The 23,648-nt window shown below is 48.9% G+C and overlaps 1 protein-coding gene across 1 annotated transcript in view; it reads right to left on the reverse strand.

The window, feature by feature from the left end:
- Positions 1–23,648, reverse strand: part of RIN3 (Ras and Rab interactor 3) — a 110,190-nt gene that overhangs the window by 43,311 nt on the left and 43,231 nt on the right. The window contains exon 4 of the mRNA XM_019745336.2: positions 669–741. Within this exon, the coding sequence (XP_019600895.2) occupies positions 669–741 (73 nt within the window). The remainder of the gene's footprint in view (positions 1–668; positions 742–23,648) is intronic.

Here is a 23,648-nt window from a genome sequence, read left to right on the forward strand (position 1 = left end):
GCCCAGGATGGTCCTGGTCGGTGGGAGCAGTGTTCTGGGTTGAGTGTGGTTTTCACCAGAGGCAGGAAGGATGGTCTCTTTGAAGCAGGGAAGAGTGGGCCCCAAGCAGGGCTGCACGCCCTGCAGCCCTAGACCCCAAGACATCCTGCCCAGCCTGTAGCCAGCCCTTGTCAACACCTTATGGCTTCTGGCACCAAAATGTCACTTTAAATTTCTGCTGACCTGCAACCAACTCTGAATAAATAGAGCAATTCTGAGAGCGGTTACCAGACACCCACTCCACCCAGCAGCTGCTCAGCCATTACAAGCTCTCTCTCATGGAGGCTATCAGCCCTTGCTGTTGCCCCTACAGGAAGTTCCTTCTATAACCCCTGCAACAGGGCGCACTGGGTCTGCACAGGACTCCAAGCTGTCCTGGGAGCCGGAACACAGGTAGCTGGGGTGACGGGCAGTGAGCTGGAGGCAGGTGGTAGTAAGGAAGGGGTCTGTACTGGGAGGTCCAAAAAAGCAGCACAACCAACACCTTCCTTCATGGTCACCAGGGCAAAGCCAGGGACTGTCCCCTCACAGGGGCTGCACCCTTTCCCCTGTGACTCCCTGCCCCCACCCAAAGTTGCATGGATGTCTGTCACAGCCAGATGCCCTCCTGTGGGGCCGGGTGTACTCACCTACTGACACAGTAGAATGCGATCAGTCTGAAGATGTCCTCAAACACAAGAACAGAGCCTTCCAGGTACAATACTGCGGAGAGATGACAAAGGCCTTGGATGAGCGTCCCTGTCAGAAGGAAGGAGTGGGGCCGTGCCTAGCCTGCCACAGCTGCCTACATGTCAGCTGCCAACTGGACCCAGGGAAGTGAGAAATGCCCGTCTGTGGTGTTAATCCACTGAGATTTTTTGGGGGAACATCTACTGCAGCAGGTGGTGTTGTCTTCACTAATACACACTTATCATTTTGGGCAAAACAACACATAAGCCTCTAGGTTGTAAAAGCAGAATAAAACATTCAATTGATCAGGGACATTTCAACTGGACAATTCTTAGGACTGTGAGGGGGCAGCAGGAGGAAAGTTGCCCACTTCTGCCTTGGCCTCTGGGAGGTTCACCGGTCCAGAGGCACTGAGTTGGGGTCACTGGTTGTTCACCCAAGAGGGTCTATTAGAACCTCACTTGATTTGGCTGCATGGGTTTCCCAAGGGCGAGCTCTGACAAGGAAGGGGGACCAAAGCATTTGCTCAAGAACCCATCCCAGGGTGGCAATGGCTCCTTGAGGATACCAGGGTGTGGCAGTCAGTGGCCGAAACTGGGGGTGCATCGACCAGAAAATGTGGTACCACACCATGCCCTGCTTCCGACCCTTAGGGCAAGGGGCCCAGAAAGGCTGAGCTAACTGGTTGCTCACCAGTGGTCTCAGCCACCATCCACCCCCACGACTCCAAACTCTCACCCCAGGGCTCCATATGCCCAACAGGGATGCTCCCTGAGCTGAGGACCCCACAGTGAACTTTCTCAGGCATCAGAGGGGTTAAGAAACAAGTGTGTTATCACACTTCAGTTCCAATTTCCTGAGGGTCTTCTAGCATCCATATGGTGGAGGGGAAGGCAGGACCCAGTCCCAGGCCTGGTTCTGGTCCTGGGATCAACAGTGTGGCTCTGGGTACAACCTTTCCCGCCCCGCACCTCGGTTCCTCCACCTGCAAAAGGAAAGAGACCTTCCAACCCTAAACTCTCATGCATCCAAGTGACATCAGCCTGCCCTCCGGTTTTCAAAGCCTAGGACAGCATTCCTCTATATTGGTGTTTTGCGAGATGTTTATAGGGGGTAAGGAACCAACAGGTTTTGTTCTAATAGATTTATTTTTATATTCGCCTTCTTTCTATAGACTAGACACTGTTCTAAACAATTAACATGATTTTTTAAAAAAAGTTTACATTCATTATCTGTTTATCTGTTTATGGCAAAAAGATAATAGTTTCCTATTAGGATAGATATAAAAAAGTTTAAAGGAAGTTTAAAGAAAAATATTAAATACCGTGTTTCCCCCAAAATAAGACCTAGCCAGACAATCAGCTCTAATGCGTCTTTTGGAGCAAAAATTAATATAAGACCCGGTATTGTATTACATTATATTAAATTATATATATTGTATTGTATTACATTAAATTATATATATTGTATTGTATTATATTATAAGACCCGGTCATATTAATTTTTGCTCCAGAAACCGCATTAGAATTGATTGTCCAGCTAGGTCTTTCGGGTAAACACGGTAGTAGATCATAGTACAGGAGGACTCCGAAGACGCCTACAAACGATTAGTCTGAGAAACTGTGACTTAATAGCGGGGGGCGGCCCACAGCGCCATCTAGTGCTGACATTTGGTAAATTGCCAACTCTCAAGAAGAGGCAGGGACAGGCCAAGGGAGCCTGGGGCCAAAAGACCTGCAGCCAATGAGAGGTAGAGAGACGGTTCCATCTGTAAAATGGGAACGTGAAGCCCTTTCTCACGAATCCCTCAAGAGGGGTTAGTGGTGATGCACGCAGGAAACCTAGCCTTCTGTACAGGACGCTCCACAATTAGCAGCTTTTCCTCACCATGGAAACAGGGTCTGACCTTTGCACCACACAGATGAAACCTTTAAGATGCAGCAGTCACTCTCTCCTCTGTGCCCTCTGGCACTTTATATAAAGCCCATACTTCTTTTAGACTTAGTTTACTGGACCCTCTCTCTGTTGGTCGGCAACTTGCCTGGCGAGACCAGATCTCATTCACTTGGGTGAGCGAGGGGCAGCACAATTCTAGACATAGTGGCCAATCGCCTTTTTACTGTTAAAACTGTAGATTTTTAAAATCACAAGTGAGGGTCAAGGCTCACGTTTGTTTCTCTAGACCTCTTCTGCCCCAGCCCCAGCGACCTGTCCACATCTCCCTGGTCCTGATGGTGGGAATTGCCTCCCTTCACACTGAGCCCTCCCCCCTTGCCCTCCCCCCGGGGAACTCCTGCACGCCAGGGCCAGGCCTTGGCCCCACTCTGAGGCTCCCTCAGCACCCAGCACAGTGCACAGCGTGCCAGGTGCACAGGGAGGGCTCTGAAAGGCCCGCTGGGCTGAGCAGGCCTGCTGGGAACAAATCTCCAGAGACTGCATTAGACATCAGAGGTGCATTAGATGTCGCTTAGGGCGGTAGGGAAAGGCGACAGGGGATGATACTAAGGGGTATGAAGTTTCTTTTTTTATTGTGGTAAACTATAAAAAACATAAAATTTAGCATTTGAACCATTTTCAAGTGTACAATTCAGTAGCATTAAGTACTTTCACATTGTGCAACGTGGGCTCCTTCTTTGAGGTGATGAAAATGCTCTTCAATTGACTACGATGAGGGCTGCAGGACTGACTACACTGAGAGCAGTGAATCGTCCACTTTAAGTGTGTGAATTTATACTACAGAACACACTATAGGAATACAGCTCAATAAAGCCATTATTGAAAAAAGACAAATGCACACACACAGAGTGGACTGCATTTCACTGCCTATATTATGTGGTTTTGGTGTGTGTGTGTGTGTTTTTATGATGAGCATCTACGAGTTTTCTGTCAGAAGAGAAACTATAACGATCTCTGAATTTTTCTCTAATTTTCTAAATTCACTGTAAACTTTTCTCTAAAGCTGACTGGTTTCCAGTGTCCTCTCAGCTCATGCTGTTTTAGAATCTACTCACAGCCCTGCCGGGCACAGATGATAAACCTCCTTGCCATTCACTGCTGAGGAGACCACGTCACCCTTTACCCACTCAAGCCAGCTGCAGAAAGAGCCTTGGGAATAGGTCCAGAGCAGGTCCAGCACCTGCTCTGCCTTTTTGGCAGGGACCCAGCCAGCTGGGGCCTCCCAACAAAGATGACAGTTCCAGCGGGTCACCTTTGAAAAGTGCGAGCAGAGACCCCTCCACTGGGTACAGTCTCCAGGGTCCCTCAGCAAAAGCCAGACCCTGTCTAACCATTTTTTCTTTCAAAGGGTGAAGACAGAGAATGGGTTATCAGCCAGCTGCACCTGGAGCATCTGTGGTGACAAGTGACAACAATGGGACTCTTCCTCTGCCTAGAGAAAAGGAAACCTTTCACCTTATGGTGACTCATCATCGAGGCCGCGTAGGGACAGGATAGAGATGCCAGGTGTATACCTGCCGGAATGCCTTCTAGCATTTACAACCCCAACGTCAAAATGAAATAGCCACAAATAACTGAAAGCCAGTAGATTAAAAAAAAAAAAAGAAATTCAATTTTATCACTCCATAACACAAATGCACAGCCAAAGGCAGGGACTGTGGGGGTGTCTTTTGTTCTCCACAGTTACCTCCTGTCCTAGGCCTGGTGCTTAGCACGTTGCCGGCTCTCAAAGGTTTATTTCATTATTCATTTGTAAAATGTTTTATTTTGAAATACTTATGGGTTCACAGGAGGTTGCAGAGAATGTACAGGGAGGTGCAGTGCACCCTTCACCCAGTTCCCCCCACTGGTGTTAGCGTCGTGTGGAACTGGAGTACAATATCAAAATCAGGAAATCAACCTTCGGATAATTCACAAAGCTCATCCAGACTTCACCAGTTTTACACGAGCTCATGCCTGTGTGTGAGCTTGTACAGTACTGTGAATTTGACCCCATGTGCAATTGCCTATAGTCACCACCACAATTGAGGCATTTCACTGTACCATCACAGCAAGGCCCCGTGCTCCCCACCATCACAGTGAGGCCCTGTGCTCCCCACCATCACAGTAAGGCCCTGTGCTCCCCACCATCACAGTGAGGCCCCGTGCTCCCCACCATCATGGCGAGGCCCCCGTGCTCCCCATCATCGCAGCGAGGCCCCCGTGCTCCCCACCATCACAGTGAGGCTCCGTGCTCCCCACCATCACAGCGAGGCCCCTGTGCTCCCCACCATCACCGCAAGGTCCTGTGCTCCCCACCATCACGGTGAGGCTCCGTGCTCCCCACCATCACAGTAAGGCCCTGTGCTCCCCACCATCACAGTAAGGCCCTGTGCTCCCCACCATCACAGTGAGGCCCCGTGCTCCCCACCATCATGGCGAGGCCCCCGTGCTCCCCATCATCACAGTGACTGTTCACCCACTGAAGGACATCTGGGAGTTTCCAGTTTTCAGTCATGATGCACAGAGCTTCTGTGAACATTTATGCACATATATCTGTGTGAAAACATATTTTGCTTTCTCTGGGATATATGCCCCAAAGTGCCATTGCTGGGCCACAAGGTGAGTCCACCATTAGCATTCAGAGGAACTGCCAAACGACTTTCCAGCAATGTAGGGGTGGTCCAGTTTCCCATGCTCGCCAATTTTGTGTTGTCACGATTTTTTATTTTAGCCATTCCAGTAGGTGTAGAGAGTGATATATCATTGTGGTGTTAATTTGCATTTCTCTAATTTGGATTTTGAAAAGATGTTGAACATCTTTTCATATGGTTATTTGCTATCTGTGTATCCTCTTTGCTGAAATGTCTATTCATGTCTTTTGCCCATTTTCTAATTGGATGTTGTTTTTTTTAATGTTGAGGTTTTTAAAAAAAAAATCACTTGATTTTTAAGATTCACATACCATACAACTGACCAGTTGAGTCTTAATATATTCAATTCAATGGTCTTAATATATTTAGAGTTGTGTAACCATCACTACAATCAATTTTGGAACATTTGCATCATCCCAAAAAGCAACCCTGGATCCATAAGCAGCCACTTTCCATTCTTCCCTCCTCCTAGCTTCTGGCAACCACTAATGTACTTTTTATCCCTATGGATTTGCCTGTTCTGGACATTTCATATGAATGGAATCATACAATTTGTGTCTGGCTTCTTTCACTCAGCATGTTTTCAATATGCATCGTAGCACAAGGCAGTACTCCATTCCTCTTTACGGCTGTATAATATTCTATTGCACGGACAGACCACTTTTTGTTTATCCATTCATCATGGATGAATATTTGCAATGTAGTTTCCAGCATTACAATTACGCTGATGAACTTCTGTGTACACGTTTTTCGGTGGATGTATATTCTCATTTCTCTTGGGCATATACCTAGAAGTGGAATAGCTCGGTCATCTGGTAACTCTACATGTTTAAGAAACTGCCTAAGTGTTTTTCAAAGCAACTGCTCCATTTTACATTCCCATTAGCAATGTCTGAGGGTTCTGATTTCGCCACACCTTTGTCAACACTTGCTATTGTCTTTCGTATTACAGCCAGCCCAGTGGGTGTGAGGTGGTATCTCACTGTGGTTTTGATCTGCATTTCCCTAATGATTAGTGATGTTGAGCATCTTTTCTTGTGTTTATTGGCCATTTATGTATATGCTTTGGAAAAAAACGACCCTTCAGTTCCTTTGCCCATTTTTAATTGGGTTACTTGTCTTCAAAGTGGAGTTTTGAGAGTTTTTATTCTAGATACAAAGCCTTTGTCAGATTTATGATTTGAAAATATTTTCTCCCAGTCTGTACTTTGCCTACTCTTATAGGGTCTTTCAAGCATTTATTTTAAGGATGAAAAAATGAATGCTGTCCAAGTTTGTCTGCAAAATAGTAAACACTCAACTGGTGTTGCATAAATAAATGATTCAGTAGGGTTATTTCCAACCTGCTATAATTAATGGTCAACTCCTATTTGTATTTGGCAGTATCTATGGTTACAGTTAATGTATGATGGGCCTTTAACCAGTTATTACTCTAATCTAGGCCAACCTCCTCTGCAATCTTATTAACACTATTAACTCCCTTAATAGATAAGACACTTTCTTCATGGGTGGTGCGAAGGTCAACTTCAAACACCCCTGGTTTTAATGACCACAAACTCCCAGTGACAGAGGGCAGTGAATCTGGCACATGAAAACCTTTCTACGTCATGTTCACTCTGAGCAGAGAATGGCTATTGACACGTGCCTTCATTAGGGTCTGACTGTCTTTGCAAACAAATGAAGGATGAGCTTTTGCTCACCTACCGTGTTTCCCCGAAAATAAGACCTAGCCGGACCATCAGCTCTAATGCGTATTTTGAAGCAAAAATTAATATAAGACCTGGTATAACATAATGTAATATAACATAACATAACATAACATAACATAACATAACATAACATAACATGATATAATACTGGGTCTTGCATTACTTTTTGCTCCAAAAGACACATTAGAGCTGATGGTCTGGCTAGGTCTTATTTTCAGGGAAACACGGGAAGCCTGACCCCGAGCTTCGATGAGAAAACCATGAAAACATGGAATGAATGAGGATACACCTGGCCAAGTGCTATTAAGATTGTGAAGTGAACGCTTATTCGAGAAACCAAACCCAGGATTTCCTGTTAGCAGATGGCCTTGGTAAGACAAGGGATCACTGTTCATGGATGACGACAGGAGTCGTTAATAAATTTCCAGTTACGATGCTCCTTTGAAGGGTTGGGTCAGAGTTACTGTTTAGCTAGGACATTTTCATTGTGTAACCATTCATCAACAAATATTTATCATTCTCATAGTCTGTAGAAATAAAGAGGAAATGGATATAGAAATTGAGAAGAAGCCTCACAGTTTGCAGGGTGACAGGGTGTGGGGACAGAGCCCCAAAGAGCAGTTTCCAGGCTCTCGGCCTCATGTGGAGGGGTGCTGGCTCGGGTGGTAGATGGCCATCAGCTGTGGCTGGTTGGCCGTCAGCTATAACCATTGAGCCATTGGCCACTAATATAACTGCTGCGGCTACGGAGGAGAGTGGAGGAGATTCGTCGGTCGGTTGGCAGAAAAGCAGACAGCAGGTCGCACGTCCTGTGAACCCAGCCTCCGGTGAGACCATAGTGGTATAACGTCCCTACCTATGGCTCCGTGGGTGTTCCTTTTGGGCCTGGCCACATCCTGCGTTCTTACGTGGGGGAGCAGGAGCAGAGACCCCGCAGGCTGCCCAGCATGACGCCTGTGTTCTTGTGCAGGGAGCGGGAGCAGAGACCCCGCATGACTCCCTGCATGACAAATGGCATAGTCGGCAGAATCCCCTGCATGACACAGGGAATTTGACAATGGTCTGGCCACCGGTCTATCTGCAACTCCTTCCTGAGGGCTAGAGATGCAAACAACCAGCTCACTCTCTTTTAATGACTGAAAATTTGCTTGGGTGAGGATGGAGAAGCATTAATTCATTTTATCTAAGAAAAAACCTTGCACGTAGCAAAGCCTCCATATGTGTGTTTATGGAATGAACGCTGGGTGGACAACTGCCCCGGGAGAAAAAGTGTCCCCAGAAGGATGTGGGAAGGGACCACGTGTTGGCAGGAGGGGCAAAGTCTCAGACCTCTCAGAGGACTCACTCTTGGAGAGCTAAGGCCATCACACCTGGCTGGGGGGAATTTGGATGGTTCCAGGAAGTGGCCCTATGCCAAAGCCTTATGACACTGCTGAGCCAACATTCCCTGAAACCTATCACCCAGAATGGGTTGGAAGACCGAGTTGAATGGATTCTGATCCCCTGTCCTAAAAGGGGCACTAGATAACTAAGCTGGGCTCTGCTATTGAAGGCCAGGGGTGCAGACCCCGAGGATAAAAAGCCAATGTGACAGGGGACTGGGGAGTGGTTCACAGCTGGGGAACAGGAGGGAGGGGCTCCTGCAGGCCCATTCTTCCACGCGCCCTCCCAGGCCCCTCAGCTCCTGTCCAACTAGGAAAGTCACAGTTGCCTTTTGGCTGGCGGGACCCACTGCTATGTGGCAACACCACAGTTGCCATGGGAACGCTCACTTGGACAGTTTGCACTGAGGTGAAAAAAGGATTATTTCCTACTTTTATCAGGCCTAGCCAAAGGCCCAACTTTTTGCAGCAGATGAAAACTATTTCCCCCGTTCCCAGGACTAAAAGTGAGGAGGGTAGCAATTTCTCTGGAGTCCTGGGGACTCTCTGGTTCCGGGCTCAGCTTTGGCACCGACCTGCTTTGTGGTGAGGCTGCAGTGCAGCTGTGGAATGGGAGAACTGCCCTCTCCCTGCCTGAAGGAAGGGCACTGCTGCCTGGGGCTTCTGGAATCGCTGGTTCCAGCAGATGGCAGAAGCTGTCAGAAGCACCACTGATCCCATGCTGGGCAGCTGGTCTCCTGTGTCCTCTGGGCAGACCTGTTACCCAACCCACAAGGCCCAGAGCACAAAGTGGGGAAAGCTCTTGTTCCTGCTCCAGGAAAAGCCCAACCTGGACAGGACCGACCAGGGATAGGCTCCTGGTTTCACCCACCACATGCCCTGAGACCAAACCCTTGGACTGCAAGACCTGCTTTCTCTACCTGCCCAGTGGGGATAGGAGTAATGAAGGCCTCCCAGGCCCTCCACTTGTGCAGAGGCCAGAGCGGTAACCCCAGAGAGGCTCTACGTGAAAAGATAACTCAGGGGTCTGGAGGGTCTGGGGCAGGGGGGGGAAGTAAAGGGAAGGGGGGCAATTAGGGCTCAGGGAGCCAGGAGAGAATGCCAGTTTGGAAATGTGCTGGAAACAGTTCCCCTTCTGTCTCCCTGGCTGTTACCGATGGTCCAGGGCTGGCACCTTGGCCTCTGGTTCACTGGCTGGAGGTGGAGTCTACTGATTGGCCTGCCTGAGCCTTTCTGTGAAGTCCCACACTCCCTCCAGTCCCGAAGCTTCTCAGTGTAAGATCATCCTGCCTTAGCCCTCAGTTTCCTCCACCAATCATGGGTCCCTGGGGGGTGAGGGGGACGGGCAGTAGGAGCTCCTGTGTAGAGTGGGGGCACAGCAAGCCTTTTCTCTGGAGGCTGATGGGAAAGGAACAGGGGAGGACCTGACCGCCATGGTCAGGGGTCCAAGCAGGGGGCCACTTCCAAATGCTCCCAGTGCCCTGTTGCAGGGTTTGACAAGGGAATAGAGAAGTGCCTCCTTTTCCAGAAGGCTGCAGCTTTGCACCAACTGCACAATCTGACAAGTGGAACACTAGCTGGATTTCATCCCCCACTCAACTCACCTACCAGGCACTTTTGGGCAGTGCACAAGCTGTGCAACTGTCCATGGCAGCCCTGCGTATGAACCATGGTCATCTTTGCTGCTTGTGGTTGGCCTAAGGGGCAATCGCCTCTTGATTGTGTCTTAAGAATTTTAGGATGAAAAATGCACAGCCATGCCTTTTTACTGAGTTCTATACCACACTCCAAGTTTGATCAGACTAGAGACCCAACCATGCTCAGATGTACCTCCCAGTAGATGGGGAACCCCTGAAAGCCAGAACAAAGGCCCTCAGAGACAGCTCTGGTCCAACCTCCCCCATTGCACAGATGGGGAAAATGAAGGTGCATCATCACCCTGTGAGAGAGGATTAGCCTGGGGCTTTCCAGAATTAGATTCTGATACTCACTGGAATCTAGATTCTCATTCTGATTGCTATTTTCTGCCCCCTTCTCCCAACTTCCCAGCATGGGCTCGAGCTTCTTGATTAATAATGGTGGTGTGGGGTGTAGGGAGGGCGTCCCAGTGCCTCACACTGGAAAGCACTTGTCGTGTCTCTGCTTCACTTGTTAGCCAGCAGAGGTGCCTTCCCACCAGCCACACATCTCCCCGTCCCTGGGCAGACCCCATTTACCCTCGAAGAAGCCTTCCCGGGCAGAACTACTGGCCCCTCCCTCGGACCCTGGCACAGGGCACACCCCACTTCACAGCTGATTATACTACATCCCGATGTGTTCAATGTGTTTGCAGGCCTGACTCTGGCCCAGAATGGAGCTTCCGGGAGCAGGGGCCAGGCCTTCCCTCTTTTTACCATCCCAGATTCAGGACCTTGCCTGGGTCATCCCATATGCTTAATGGGGTTCGCTGCTGTTGCAAGCATTGTCTCTGAACCCCATGTTGGCAGTCACACCTATAGCAGCTGCTACTGCACTGTTCAAGCTATAATAAACGATTCTTTTTCTTGGACGGCGCGCTTCCATATTTAGCAATGTATAAATGAGGATTTAAGTCTGGGGAAAGGAATACAGAATGAACTGTCACAATGCAGATGGGACTTTGCTTGGGAACTATTTATAGGTTCAGATGCCAAAACAGAAGGGGAGACATTAGACAGATGTGCGATTGCCAAGTGTCAGGGAAGACGAAATAAAGCCTAAGCAGACAGGGAGGTGTTGGGGAGAGGGAACAGGGGAGGGGTGGAGGAAGAGATGCAGAGCAGAGGCTGCCACCCTTATCCCCATCCCTGTGGGGGGACTGAATGACCCACAGGTAGCAAACTGCGAGTCTGGGAGAGCAATGCGCCTGTCCTCTGCTCACACTGCAGGGGTGAGGAGGTGTCTTTGACTGTTCCCATCATGAAGAAACACTTTGTTCTCTTGGGGAGCAGAAACAGGAAAGGGAGGTGGCCCACGGCACCACCAGATAGTGAGAACAGCCCCACGTGCCACAGAAGGACCCATCAGAAAATAAGCCAGAAAACAATCCACCTTCAACTTCAGGACCTTACCAAGTTTGTCCCACCCCAGAGTTTGAGAACTGTTATCTGAGGTCTAGAAGAAAGTGATCGCCACTTATGAGCTGTAAGAACCAGACAGGTTAAGTGGCTTCCCAAAGGTCACAGAGCTGGGGAGTAATGAGGCCAGGGGGTGACCTTAAGCGAGCCTGGCTCTGTAGTCTGTGTTGTTGGTCCCCTAGACCTTGCTGCCCAGTAGAAATATCATGAGAGCCACATGTGCAATTTGAAATGTTCTCATAGTCACATTAGAAATAGTAAACAGAAACGGGTGAAATCAATCTTAATATATTCCATTTAACTGACTATATCCAAAACATTATCATTTCAACAAACCATGAACATAAAAAAAATTACTAGTGAGACACTTTACATTCTTTTTTTTTCATACTAAGTGTTTAAAATCTGGTGTGTATTTGACACTGACAGCACATCTCAATTCAGACTTGCCACATCTCAGGTGTTCAACAGCCGTCGGTGGCTTGTGACTGTCACACTGGACGGCAGAGCCCTAAGAAGTGTTCTCAAGAACAAATTTGGCCCCCACGGTACATCTGGCCGTGTGTGGAGACATTTTAGGTTGTCACATCTGGGGTGGGGGGCATGGCAGGTGGTACTACTGACATATAGTTAGCAGAGGCCAGGGAGGCTAAGAAATATCCTACAATACACAGGACTGCTCCAACAACAAAGAATGATCCTGCTCAAAATGTCAAGAGTGCCAAATTTCAGAAATCCTGCAGGGCTCAGCTGGGAGATTCTTCTGCTGGTCATGGCACTGACTAGGTCACTTGGCAGCATTCAGCTGGGGATTGTTCTGGTCCAGAGGGTCCAGAAGCCCTCACCCATGCCTGGTGCCTTTGCAGAAAAAGCTGGAAGGCTAGACTCAGCTGGGCCCCCTTGGGCCTCTCCAGGTGGTCTCAGAGTCATTGAATTTCTTGCAGGCCTCCCAGAGTCCAAGCAGAAGCTGCCAGTTCTCTTTAAAAGGTACCCATGGACTTGGCATAGTGTCACTTCTGCCTTATTCTATTGGCCGAAACAGTCCCAGGATAGCCCAGATTCAAGGGGAGGGACCACAGCCTGCACCTCCTGACGCATGGGAAGAATGTCAAAGAAGGTACAGCCATCTTTAATCTGCCACATGACAGCGTTTATATTCTAGGGCTGATGTGCAGATTAAGGGAGCTTGTTCATATAAAGTGCTGACTGAATGATTGCGATTAATAACCTACTTCCTTAGAGTCTCACTGTACCCAGCTAAGGCCTGGGCACCACAACGTCTCAATAAATATTTTACTGAGGAAGGGGAACAGGACTTTATTGGGGAACAGTGTGTTTTTCCCAGGACCCATCAGCTCCAAGTCAACTTGTTGTCTTTTCAATCTTAGTTGTGGAGGGCGCAGCTCAGCTCCAAGGCCCGTTGCCGTTGTTCAATCTTAGTTGCAGGGGGCACAGCCCACCACCCCTTGAGGGAATCGAACCAGCAACCTTGTGGTTGAGAGCCCGTGCTCCAACCAACTGAGTCACCTGTCCGCCCACACTGTCCCCATTTTATAGATGAGGAAACAGCAGTGGTGTGCTGGTACATGTTTAACAATGGGATCCCCAATTTTATAGCATTTGTCAATTTCCATATGTAAATACTCCCACCATGCTGATGGGGGGAGACATGGGGACAATGAACTCTCCCACTGGGACGAGCCGGCTCCAACATGCCACCAAAATCGTGGTTCAGAGACAAATTCACTGTCACAGGGCCATGAATAGGCAGAACCATTGAGTCCTGGGACTCAGGGGACCCCACTGACTCGAGGGACCCCTCCTCACCATGGCTGTCCTCGTTGAAGCCATCTAGTCCCTTTCTGTCCAGCTCTGGTTGTTTGCAACGAACATAAAGCACTTGGGTACAATCTTAGCTGAGGCCTTACATTCTGAGGCTAATTCCAAAGTTCTTCTGTGTACTCCACTGTCTGCCCTACCTGCCTCTCTGGGGTCTCCCACCTCCCCACTGGGAGAGTCACCTCTGTGAGGACCACGGGAGACAAGCCAAGGAACCACCTGGCCCGGGGAAGATGCTTTGAAAGGGGAATTGACAACCTGAATTCAACCCAGTTCCATCCTTGGGCACATTTTCCTCAGCTGCAAAATGGGGGCCCTAACACCTGCTTCCTAGGGCTGTGGTGAGGAGAAGAGGAATGGCTCTCTATGAAAGCTCATTCCCCTGGTACACAACGAGTTTCCATTAACTGGGGGCTGAAGGCAAGATGAGATTTCATGGGTAGGACCTAGTTATTGGTGAACTGGGGCTCCCCTGGCAGCGGCCCAGGGCAGCCTTGCACTGGGAACAATGACTACATTAAAGGAACATCCCAGCCAAGGAAGTTTCGCTGGGGTAAGTTCTCTAAAAGTTTCCACTGTGAGAACCAAGGCCAAGACAGCAATAAGCACACCAGAGCACAGGTAACAGGACCAGAACTGCTGATAAAAGCAGCACAGACTATTCATTGATTCTCGACAGGTGAGGGGAGATGGACACACAGAACCACAAAGACACCAGTCCATTTCTATGGAACTTTCCAGAATGTCTCATCTCTGACTTCTTCCTTAAGTAGTTTGACCAGAAAGGAGAAGTTGGTGGGACAGGCATCACAATGTGACTTCCCAGGAGAGCAGCTGGGCTGCCTGGACACAGAGCAACCTGTATTTTCCTCGGCTATGGGGCAGCTTTATAATCCAGGTGCTTGCTTGGGACAACTGGGGTCAGGCAAACGAAAGATAGCGCCTGTTCTCTGTGTGGGCCTTTATCCTCCCAAGGTATTTTTGTATCCATTTCTTGCCGGGTGAGATCAGGGGTCCCTTCTCCCAGGAGGCCCAGAGACATTGAGTGACTTGCTTAAGGTCACACAGCAAGTTACAGAGGGGGAGCCAGATCCGAACCCAATTCACTGGTACTCATCCTTGGCTTTGCACATGCTCACACTGGCTCTAATGCTGCAGCTGCTCTTTTCCAAGTGGGGAAGCGCCTGGAAACTCCCAGAGCAAAATAAATCTGGGAGGTGCTCCAGAGGTGCTCAGAGGTAACAATCGGCTTTCCTTTTGGGGAAAAACCCGCAAAGCTGAGTCCCCTAGAAACATCTCCTTACAAGTCCTGAATGTGGGGTAATCCAGAGCAGGCCGAGCCTCCACACAGGGACGCGTGGGAGCCGCAAAGCACCTGCAAAAGCACTTTGCCTTGTTTCTTTCACTTTTGCTTTACTCCACTCAGCTACCCAAGTGAGCCTTTTAAAATAGAACCTGGTCTTATCACGACGCAGGGCTCAATAGATGCTGGCTACATTCCTATCTGAACGAATGCATGCATGCATGCTCGCGGCAGTATGCGACTCTCGTGCATTTCTGCCAGGTTTTAGGTATGTTCACATGTGTTTTCTTGTCTGTTCCTCACAGCAATTTCCTTGGAGGCATCATTAACCCCATTTGTGGTGCATGAGAGTGAGGCCCAGGAGTCGAACAACTTGCTTTAATTTAGTTCACAGAGCCAGTTAAGCAGCAGAACCGAATATAGATCCAGGTTTTCTAACTCTAAGACGCAGGCCAAGGGGGAAGGCGGGCAGACAGGGAAGGGGGAGAGGCCATTACCTTTTTATGAGCAGCTACTGTACGTGTAGTTCCAGTTAATCACTATGATTATGAGCCCATTTCACAGTTGAGAAAACCAAGGCCTAGTGAGGTAAAGGACTGAGCACCATCACCAGGACCTCTCAGCTGATGAACATACAGGGGTGAGATTTGGACTGGGCTCCTTGGGTTCCAATGCCCACCCTCTCAGTCCTTCCGGGCCAGGCTGTCTGCTCAAGTGCGAGGGGTTATTAACCAGCCAATCAGTGGCACAGTGTTTGCTGAACACTTGCTACCTGCCCTGCCCTCTGCTAGGCTACGGGGACCACAGATGTTACATCAGACACACACTCTACCCTTGGAAGCTTCCAGCCAGATCAGAAAGGAGACGTGAAAATATGAAACAGACGATAAAGGATGAGACCTGACAGGCTGAGGAGACACGGAGGCACAGGCACAGAAGAGGGGTGAACATGGTGGGTGCAAAGGTGGGGAGAGGAAGGGAGCAGGGCAGCTCCAGATGGGGGTGTAGGGATTATTATTCGTCCAGAGGTGTCCTCCACACTGCAACAACCTGGGGGAAGTTGCCCCAACAGGCAAGAGCAGGCAAGAGATGCATCATGATACTTCACTGTCTACCCAAGCAGCCTGTCGGGAAGTCAGAGGGCCAGGTGGGCGGTGGGCACAGGGAGGAATCAGGATGAGCCTTAAATAGACCAGGTCCCCCCTCCTCTGCTATTTCAGCACAGCCAGGAAGAACTAACTCCCACTATTTTCTGACTGATGCCTGACATTCCAGCACTGTAACCTGAGTACTGTAACTTCCATTCCCATTGCAATGCACACCCTCGTGGTTCCGAGCAGCACTGTAGGGTGGTGTTAGTCTTTCACACGTGAGTATAAGTCTGTTTATTGGCTAGACAATTTCCAGAGAGCAGGTTTTCATGGAGGGCCGCAGAGGAGGCAGAAACATCTCAAAAGGAAGGTGGGAGTCCCACATGCAAACGATGGGCTAAGATAATCCACACTCAGTGCTCTCCTGTGACGGGGTGCCCGGGAGGTACTGAGGCCTGGACCCTGACACCTCTATAGTCACCTCCAAAAGGGGAGTAGCTGCGTGAGGCCCCTGGTTCTCCGAAACAGCTGAGTTGGATTCTTTTCCCTTAGACGTATTTTCTGAAGTTGCAAAGTCCTTGAAGGTGGCAGTCACTAAGCACAGGCGGAGGCCACCTACTCAGCCTGGTGCTGGCTGACACCCCCCACCTCCACAAACCCATTTCCCTTATCTTCCCCTTTCCTTACCTTGGTGTTCTGGATCTTTCTCCCATCTCTGTCAAAACCTCGTCCTGTGGCCTAGTTCCTCAGGGCAAAACAAACTCCTGGCGGTTGCTGGGTTCTGGATTCCCAGAAAAGCAATGCTGTGCCCTGTCGTCTCACTGGGCCTCGCCCTCTAACAGGGCTTCCCACGCCCATGGCCAGGCCCCGCCCCTCTTCTTGGCCTCCTGGCTCGGTTCCCTGGGCAGCCATGGAGTCTTTACCTTTGGCGGGTCTCTCAAACTCTCCCTCCTCTTCCTCTGTCCTGTTCTGGCACAGTTGACTGCCCATCCATCACCCACACAGCCAAGCTCTCTTCTAAAGCACCGATTTCATCGGGCCACTTCCTGCTCACGATCTCTTCAAGCCTTCCGGTGACCTACAAACTGAATCCCTAACACCTTGGCGTTGTTGTCAGGGCCCTTTGTGACCTGGCCAAATCCCTTCTTCCCAATCTCATCTTTGATTCTACTTCCAATCACCCCAACAAGGCGTCAGCCCACCTTTGCCTGATTCTCTTTCCTGCTTCTCAGCCTAAGGAAAGCTATGGTCTCAGCTAAACAGGCCTTGTGTCCATTTTCTCTTTCTCACAATGATTTCCCATCCTCCAAGGCCCAAGGAAGCCTGGGTTGATCTCCCAGTCAAAAGTAATCAGTGTTCATGCCCCAAGGGCACACTTAGGAGTATATTCTAGCACTTATGACAGTCTGGCTTGCATTTTCGCCAAATGTGTGTGTGTCTGTCTCCCCCACTGATCCAATGTCAGGCGCCATGTCTTACAGAGCCCATCATATGTGTCTTCTTTCAGAAGCCATTCAGCACCTATAGGCAGACCTTGGAGATATTATTGGTTCAGTTCCAGACCACCGCAATAAAGCAAAATCGCAATAATGCAAGTCACACAATGTTTTTGGTTTCCCAGTGCATGTAAAACTTATGTTTGCACTACGCTGTAGTCTATTGAGTGTGCAATAGTATTATGTCTAACAAAGTAATGCATATACTTTAATTAAAAAATTATTAAAAAATACTTTATTGCTAAAATATGCTGTCATCAGAACCTATTGGAAAAATGTTGCCAACAGACTTGCTCAATGCAGGGCTGCCACAAACCTTCAATTTGTAAAAAATGCATTATCTGTGAGGTGCAATAAAGCACAATAAAATGAGGTATGCCTTGTTTTTAATTGATTGCAAATACTTTAAAATGTTTAATAACACGGGGAAAGCGCATAATAAAATATTTAAGAACAAAGTAAGGCTAAAAACTATATGGACTACTATGATTTAAAAATCCATTAAAAAACAGGAAGAAATTCACCAAAGTTTGATCATAATAAAGTTCTTAGGGTTAAATTATCCAATGTCTATCGATATTCGATGCATTTTTGTTTTCCTGAGCCAACCCCAATGTTGGAGGCTGAAAAGGGAATTGCTGAAAACAGAAAGAAATACACTGTGGTAAGTTTTTATCCAAAACCTCGAAGGGTAATACCCAAGTGAGATAAGAAATCAACTTCTAAGAGGAGTTCTCAGGAGAAAGGCATTGCAGGAAATGATGGTTTTGAGGTGTAAGCTGCATGTTACCCAAACCCCATAGCTAATTATAAAGGCTGGTATTTGTTGAGTGCTGACTACACTCAGGTACTGTGATAGCTTTTCCATTTCATCCAGAAGACGTTACGATGTTAGACGACGCGATGTTAGAGAGTGACTCCAATTCTGACCTCAGTTTCCATGTGTTTTTTTCCCCACACCAGGAGCAATTCTCTGACACCAGCTGAGGGGGTTCTACAATTCAACTCAATTCTGACATTATCTACGGAGAGATAGTGTCAGACCTTGCAGGTTAAGGGCTCAGTCCTGCAAGACTGCCCCCCTGACCCCTGCCTCTTCAGAAGCCAATTGCAAGTCCAGGCTGTCACCTGTGCTTGAGACCAAGCCATTGCAGATTGGAAGTTCCAACAACCCCCTTCTTGGATACAATTAATTTGCTAGAGAGGCTCACAGAATGCAGAGAAATCTCCCACTTAACTAGATCACCAGTTTCTTATAAAATGAGCAGCCAGATGGGACAGATGCACAGGGCGAGGGAAGTGGGAAGGGGCACGAGGCCTTCCATGCCTGATCTCTGCACCCGCACGTGTTCACCAACCTGGAAGCTCTCTGAACCCTGTCCTTTTGGGGTTTTATGGAGGCTTCATTACATAAACTTAAACCTTTGGCCATAAGCGATCGACTCAACCTTTAGTCCCTTTCCCCTCCCAGAGGTCAGTGGGGTGAGACTGAAAGTTCCAATCCTCTAATCACGTGGTTGGTGCCCTGGACAATCGGTCCCCATCCTTAGGTGCCATTAACATAGTCAGGCGTGGTTCAAAGGGGCATGTTATGAATATCAAGACACCTTCATCGCTCTTATCTCTTAAGAAATTCCAAGGGTTTGGGGAACTCTGTGCCAGGAACGGAACAAAAACCAAATACGTATTTCTTATTACAAATCACAATATCACAGTTACGATGCTACTGAGTGCTTCCTAACTCATTAATCTACCAGCAGCTGTGTGCACATGAGGAAACTGAAGCAGAGAGAAGTAACTTGTCTGATGTCACACGGCGACAGAGACAGAATGAAGACCTAGAACTGTCTGTCTTTGCAAAGCTCACGATCTCAGAAGAGGTTTACACTGACAAGAGTGCCAAACTCACCATGACACAACACTGCCCCCGATACACTACCAAGAGCCTGCCTTCTCCATACCAATCCTGCCTTTAATAATAATTGCTCTTTACCTTATTCTGGACTGAACACACTTTGGCCTGTACACAGTGTAAACCTCACTCTAGGATAATAGATCAGTTGGTGAAGGGGTCACGTCTAAGCACTGATGCGAATCTCCCGGGTGGCCCTCAGAGGCACACTGGGGGACTCTGACCCACCCATATGTACACATCTCTACTCCAAGGAGGACTCACTGAGAATACACCCCTCCTTGGTTTAAAAGGTGCCTGCAGGCCAGCGGTGATCACCATCAGCACCAACCAGCACAACCCTCCCTGAATGTGCCCATGAGGTGGACTCCATTTCCAAGTCCAATGCTATCTAGCAGCTTCAACGACTGGGCCTAAAAGCGCAGGCCTGAGAGTGGGAGGAGTGCTCAGGGCAAGAAGACATCCCATCTGAGCTTGACAGACCAGCCAGGGATCACCCCGGTAGTAGGGATGAGACAGGGGTGAAGCGGGGCTGCCCTGGAAACTAGGGACAAGCGGCTCAGGCTGAGTGCCCAACAGTCACTTCCTGGTGGGGCCAGACCACGCCATCCACCACTGTCTCCTGGTTCCTGTTCTAGAGACAGGGCCAACCGATTTTCTCTTTTGCAGCAGCCAGCAGAAACTACGCCATCACACAAACATGTCATTGTCTCCATCTTCAAGGGTGCAGATTAATGAAAAAGTAGCTAGTGTCCCCTGGCCAAGTGGTTAATTTCAGCCATAAAGGGGCATGGCCGCCGCCCAGAAGGGTGCCTCCACCCATCCTGTGTCCTGCTCTCCCCTGTATCCCGTACTTGAATGTCTTTTCTGCTGGTTCTCTGCCCCTATACTCACTCCCACAAACCTGGCCTCTGAGGGTCCCTGATGAGGCTAAATGGTGACCCTGACATGCAAAGCCTTCTTATCACCTTAGTGCAGCACCGAGGCGGACTCAGGGTAGGGTAGATGGCAACACTTGTTTAAAATAGTTGCTACTTCTACCTGCTTGTTATATGCTGGCCAGAGGATAATACTTCCCAGCCCACCGGTGTCTGGCCTGGCCATCAGACCTGTTTTGATCAATGAGATGTGAGGGAATATGACACCTGCCACCTCTGAGTAAACCCTTGGGGGTCATCATGGAATTCTGCCATCTCTCTCCACCCCAGATTGGCGCTGCGCTCTCAGTCTGGATTGCAGGGGGAAGATGTTTTTATAAAGGGCCTCAGCTCACATGTAACATGAGTGAAAAATACTCTCATGTTACTTTGTGTGCAATACGTTTTGTGCACACATACTCTGTGTGCAAGCCACTATAGTTGAGGGTGTTTTGTTGTTGCGGCATAACTAGCCTGAGCTGACTGGTTCAGGGTTTTGCAAAGAAACTCTGAACAAGGAACTAGAGAACAGCCCAAGTGCACAGATGCACAGAGGTGGGCCAAGTGAGTCTTTCTCATTGAACACAAACACAGCAGGGCCGAAGATGAGGCCGGCTGCCCAGTTCTGGGAGATTCCCTTGTTTCCTTCGTTGGCCTCAGCTCTGTGGGGGGAACCCCAACAAAAGGCCCAGTTCCAGGCCCTGGGCCTTTCCCTTGCTCACTTCCTCCTCAGGCCGTCCCCCCCATACAGCCACCGCAGCCACAGGAAGACTCAGGAGGTTTGTGGCTCTCTCTTCCCAGTAGGAACTACAAGGCAGGCTCCGTGTGCTCGGCTGGGATTTACCCAGAGCCCTGGAACCAAGTGTGGGTGTTAGTCCACGCCTCCTTCTGGCCGAATCCTGCAGATTAGTAACAACAAACAAGCACTACCCTAACGTTGTATTGTGCTCTGGGTACTGTCCTAAGCACCTTACGATTATTAGTTTTTAATTTACACATCTAATTGGCTTTATTGAGCGATTCATGAATTGGGCAGCAGCCCATCTAACTAGCAGAGAGGTGCTTCCTGTCCTGAGTACTTGAGACACACTAACTCCTTCCAGTACCCTATGAGGGAGGCATCATTATCACCCCACTATAGGGGCCTGGTGCTCAAGGCCACATGGTAGTAAACGGCAGTGCTGGGGTTCCAGCACAGGCTGTGTGCTTCCTGTAGTTTGTGCTCCATCACTATACTCAGGAGGGAGGAACTGGACAGGAAGACAGAGCGAAAAGGCAGGGACAGCGAATCAACCAACGTGGCCATGTTCCCTGCTGCTTTCCTGCTGTTGTTTGGGTTCGCCCTGGGGGCAGACTTCAGGGATGTGAGGTGTGGGGAAGCAGTGGAGTACTGTAAAGACAGAGCGAAATAAAACACCTACAAACTTGGAGACGGCATCTGTGCAGTTACACTGAATGGACATGATCCGTGATTAGAAGAGTTATGTTCCATGAAGGATTTTGGGTTTGGGTTTGGATGTTTTTTTTTCAGCAAAGCTGAGCACTAAATTTTTAAAAGTTTAAAAATGGAAAATAAGATTCTATCACATGGCCCTGGGAGGAAGACACAAACAGGGGAAGGGAAATAAACTGCCTCCATCCCCAAGTGACCTGCTTTGTCCTTTGGGCTCCTCATCGGAAATGAGACATGGAACCAGACATGGGGGCCTGGCTCCATTGGTAGGCCTTGTGCGTGCTTTCTGACCAAGTTCCAAAAGGCCGGTAAGCTGGGGGTATAATTGGGTTGGAAAGACCTAGAAGTGATTGTCCTGGAGACTGGGGCAGGGAGGAGGCAAAGAAGCATAGGGATGAAGGAGAAAAGCAGAACTTCCAGATACTCTGTCAGTCCAGCCTAATTCTCTTTTCCTCCAAGAAACCTCCCTGATCAGCCAGCCCTTGAACAATGCTCCCTCTTTGCACTTCCAGAGCATGTGTTGACATGTAACATGCTCAGAGCGTCACTACTCCCCGCTTTCAGCTACTTTCCTGAGGTTGGTGCTCAAATTCAAGAGCACAGTTTGTTCTTGGGTTTCTAAAGGGCTGTAGGCAACTGGTATCTGGGCAGGCAAGTCCCTGAAGCCTGGTTACTCCCAGTAAGAGGCATGTCCGTAATCAAATAGGCTGATGGCTGTCTCCTCCCAGGACCCCAAGAACACACCCAGGGTTTTTACGGCCAGAGGCACCTGCTGAGACCGTCTAAGAAAGGGCCCCAGTTCCTGGGAGCAGTAGGGGCCCCAGATAACTTCCCCACTTCTACAGTCAGTAGAGGGAGTTCAATGTTTGGTCTGGGAAAACTATAACACTCCTTTGTCTTTGAGATCCCTACACTTTCTTCCCTGCTGGGTGCTGTAGGACAGGGGTCGTTAAGGTTTGCTATATAAATGAACCAATACTCCACACTCTATCCTCTGATAGGCTCCCAGCAGTTTACCAAGATCCAAGCCCTCTGCTTCTGTCTGGACATGTCTGTGCCATGTTTCCCAGTCTCCCTTGCAGTTGGGCGTGGTCATATGACCGAGTGTTAGCCAGTGGAATACAAGTACCCACTTGGGACAAGTACCCACTTCCAGGCCTTGGTAAGACCCACCCACAATCTTCCTCCATGCTCTTTCCCCTTCCAGGCTGCTGGTGTGGAAGTCAACCACAGGACACAGGAAGGCGCCAGCTGAAGGTGGCAAGGCCTCCATCAGCTAGGGTTTGTGAACGAGCCTTCCCCACTGACCAGGAATCTTGCACATGAGTGGGAAACTAGCCTTTTCTGGGTTTAAGCCATTACACTTTTTGTGGTTATTGCAGCAGCTGGCTAATCTTCCCGTTTCCATGTTCTCCACAGCCTGACTCTCCATCTGACAGGCACCCTATATTGTTTACTTGTTTACTGTCTCCTCCCTCCATCAGAATGTTACCTCTGAAATTCGGGGACTCTGTTTTGTTCCCTGCTGGGTCCCCAATGGTAGAATTGGGGTAGAAGAGTGTCTGACACAGAGTAGACACTTAATAACTAACTGTTGAATACACAAATTAGTGACTTATGTTTTACCCACTCTCTGAGAGTTCGGGTCTCTATAGAAAGGCCCCCAGGCATCAAGAGCAGGACCCTACCTCTGCTTTCACTTTCTCCTCCACCTCTTGAGCTAGAAAATCAGCCTTTCATTGAACTAATACACTCATCGTTTGGGATCCAGCCTGTATTCCCTCCTCTTGGACATCTTCCCGGAATCCTTCCCACAATGGTCTACGAGGAATAAAGTGAAGAAATAAAATGCGGTCACTATAGTCAAGCTGCTGCATTACTAAAACCAAGTCGGCTAAGGCATGAGGAAACGATTCTATTCTCATTCTAACTAGCCTGGGAATTTAAATGTCTGAACTTTCCAGCCCCACGGCAATGCCTGGACAGACATCTGCTCCTACATCAGACCTCCAGAGAGCCCTGATTCCCCCCTGAAGGACGCGTGTATCCAGACCACCTGACAGCCATTCTCCTGACTGCCAGACCTCTGACTAATAACTGTCCTGGACCAATCCTAGGGCTAAGAATGCAGGACTGATAATTCTCAAGAACGTG

The sequence above is a fragment of the Rhinolophus sinicus genome, linkage group LG03, assembly GCF_036562045.2.
Source record: "Rhinolophus sinicus isolate RSC01 linkage group LG03, ASM3656204v1, whole genome shotgun sequence".
Classification (NCBI taxonomy): Eukaryota; Metazoa; Chordata; class Mammalia; order Chiroptera; family Rhinolophidae; genus Rhinolophus; species Rhinolophus sinicus.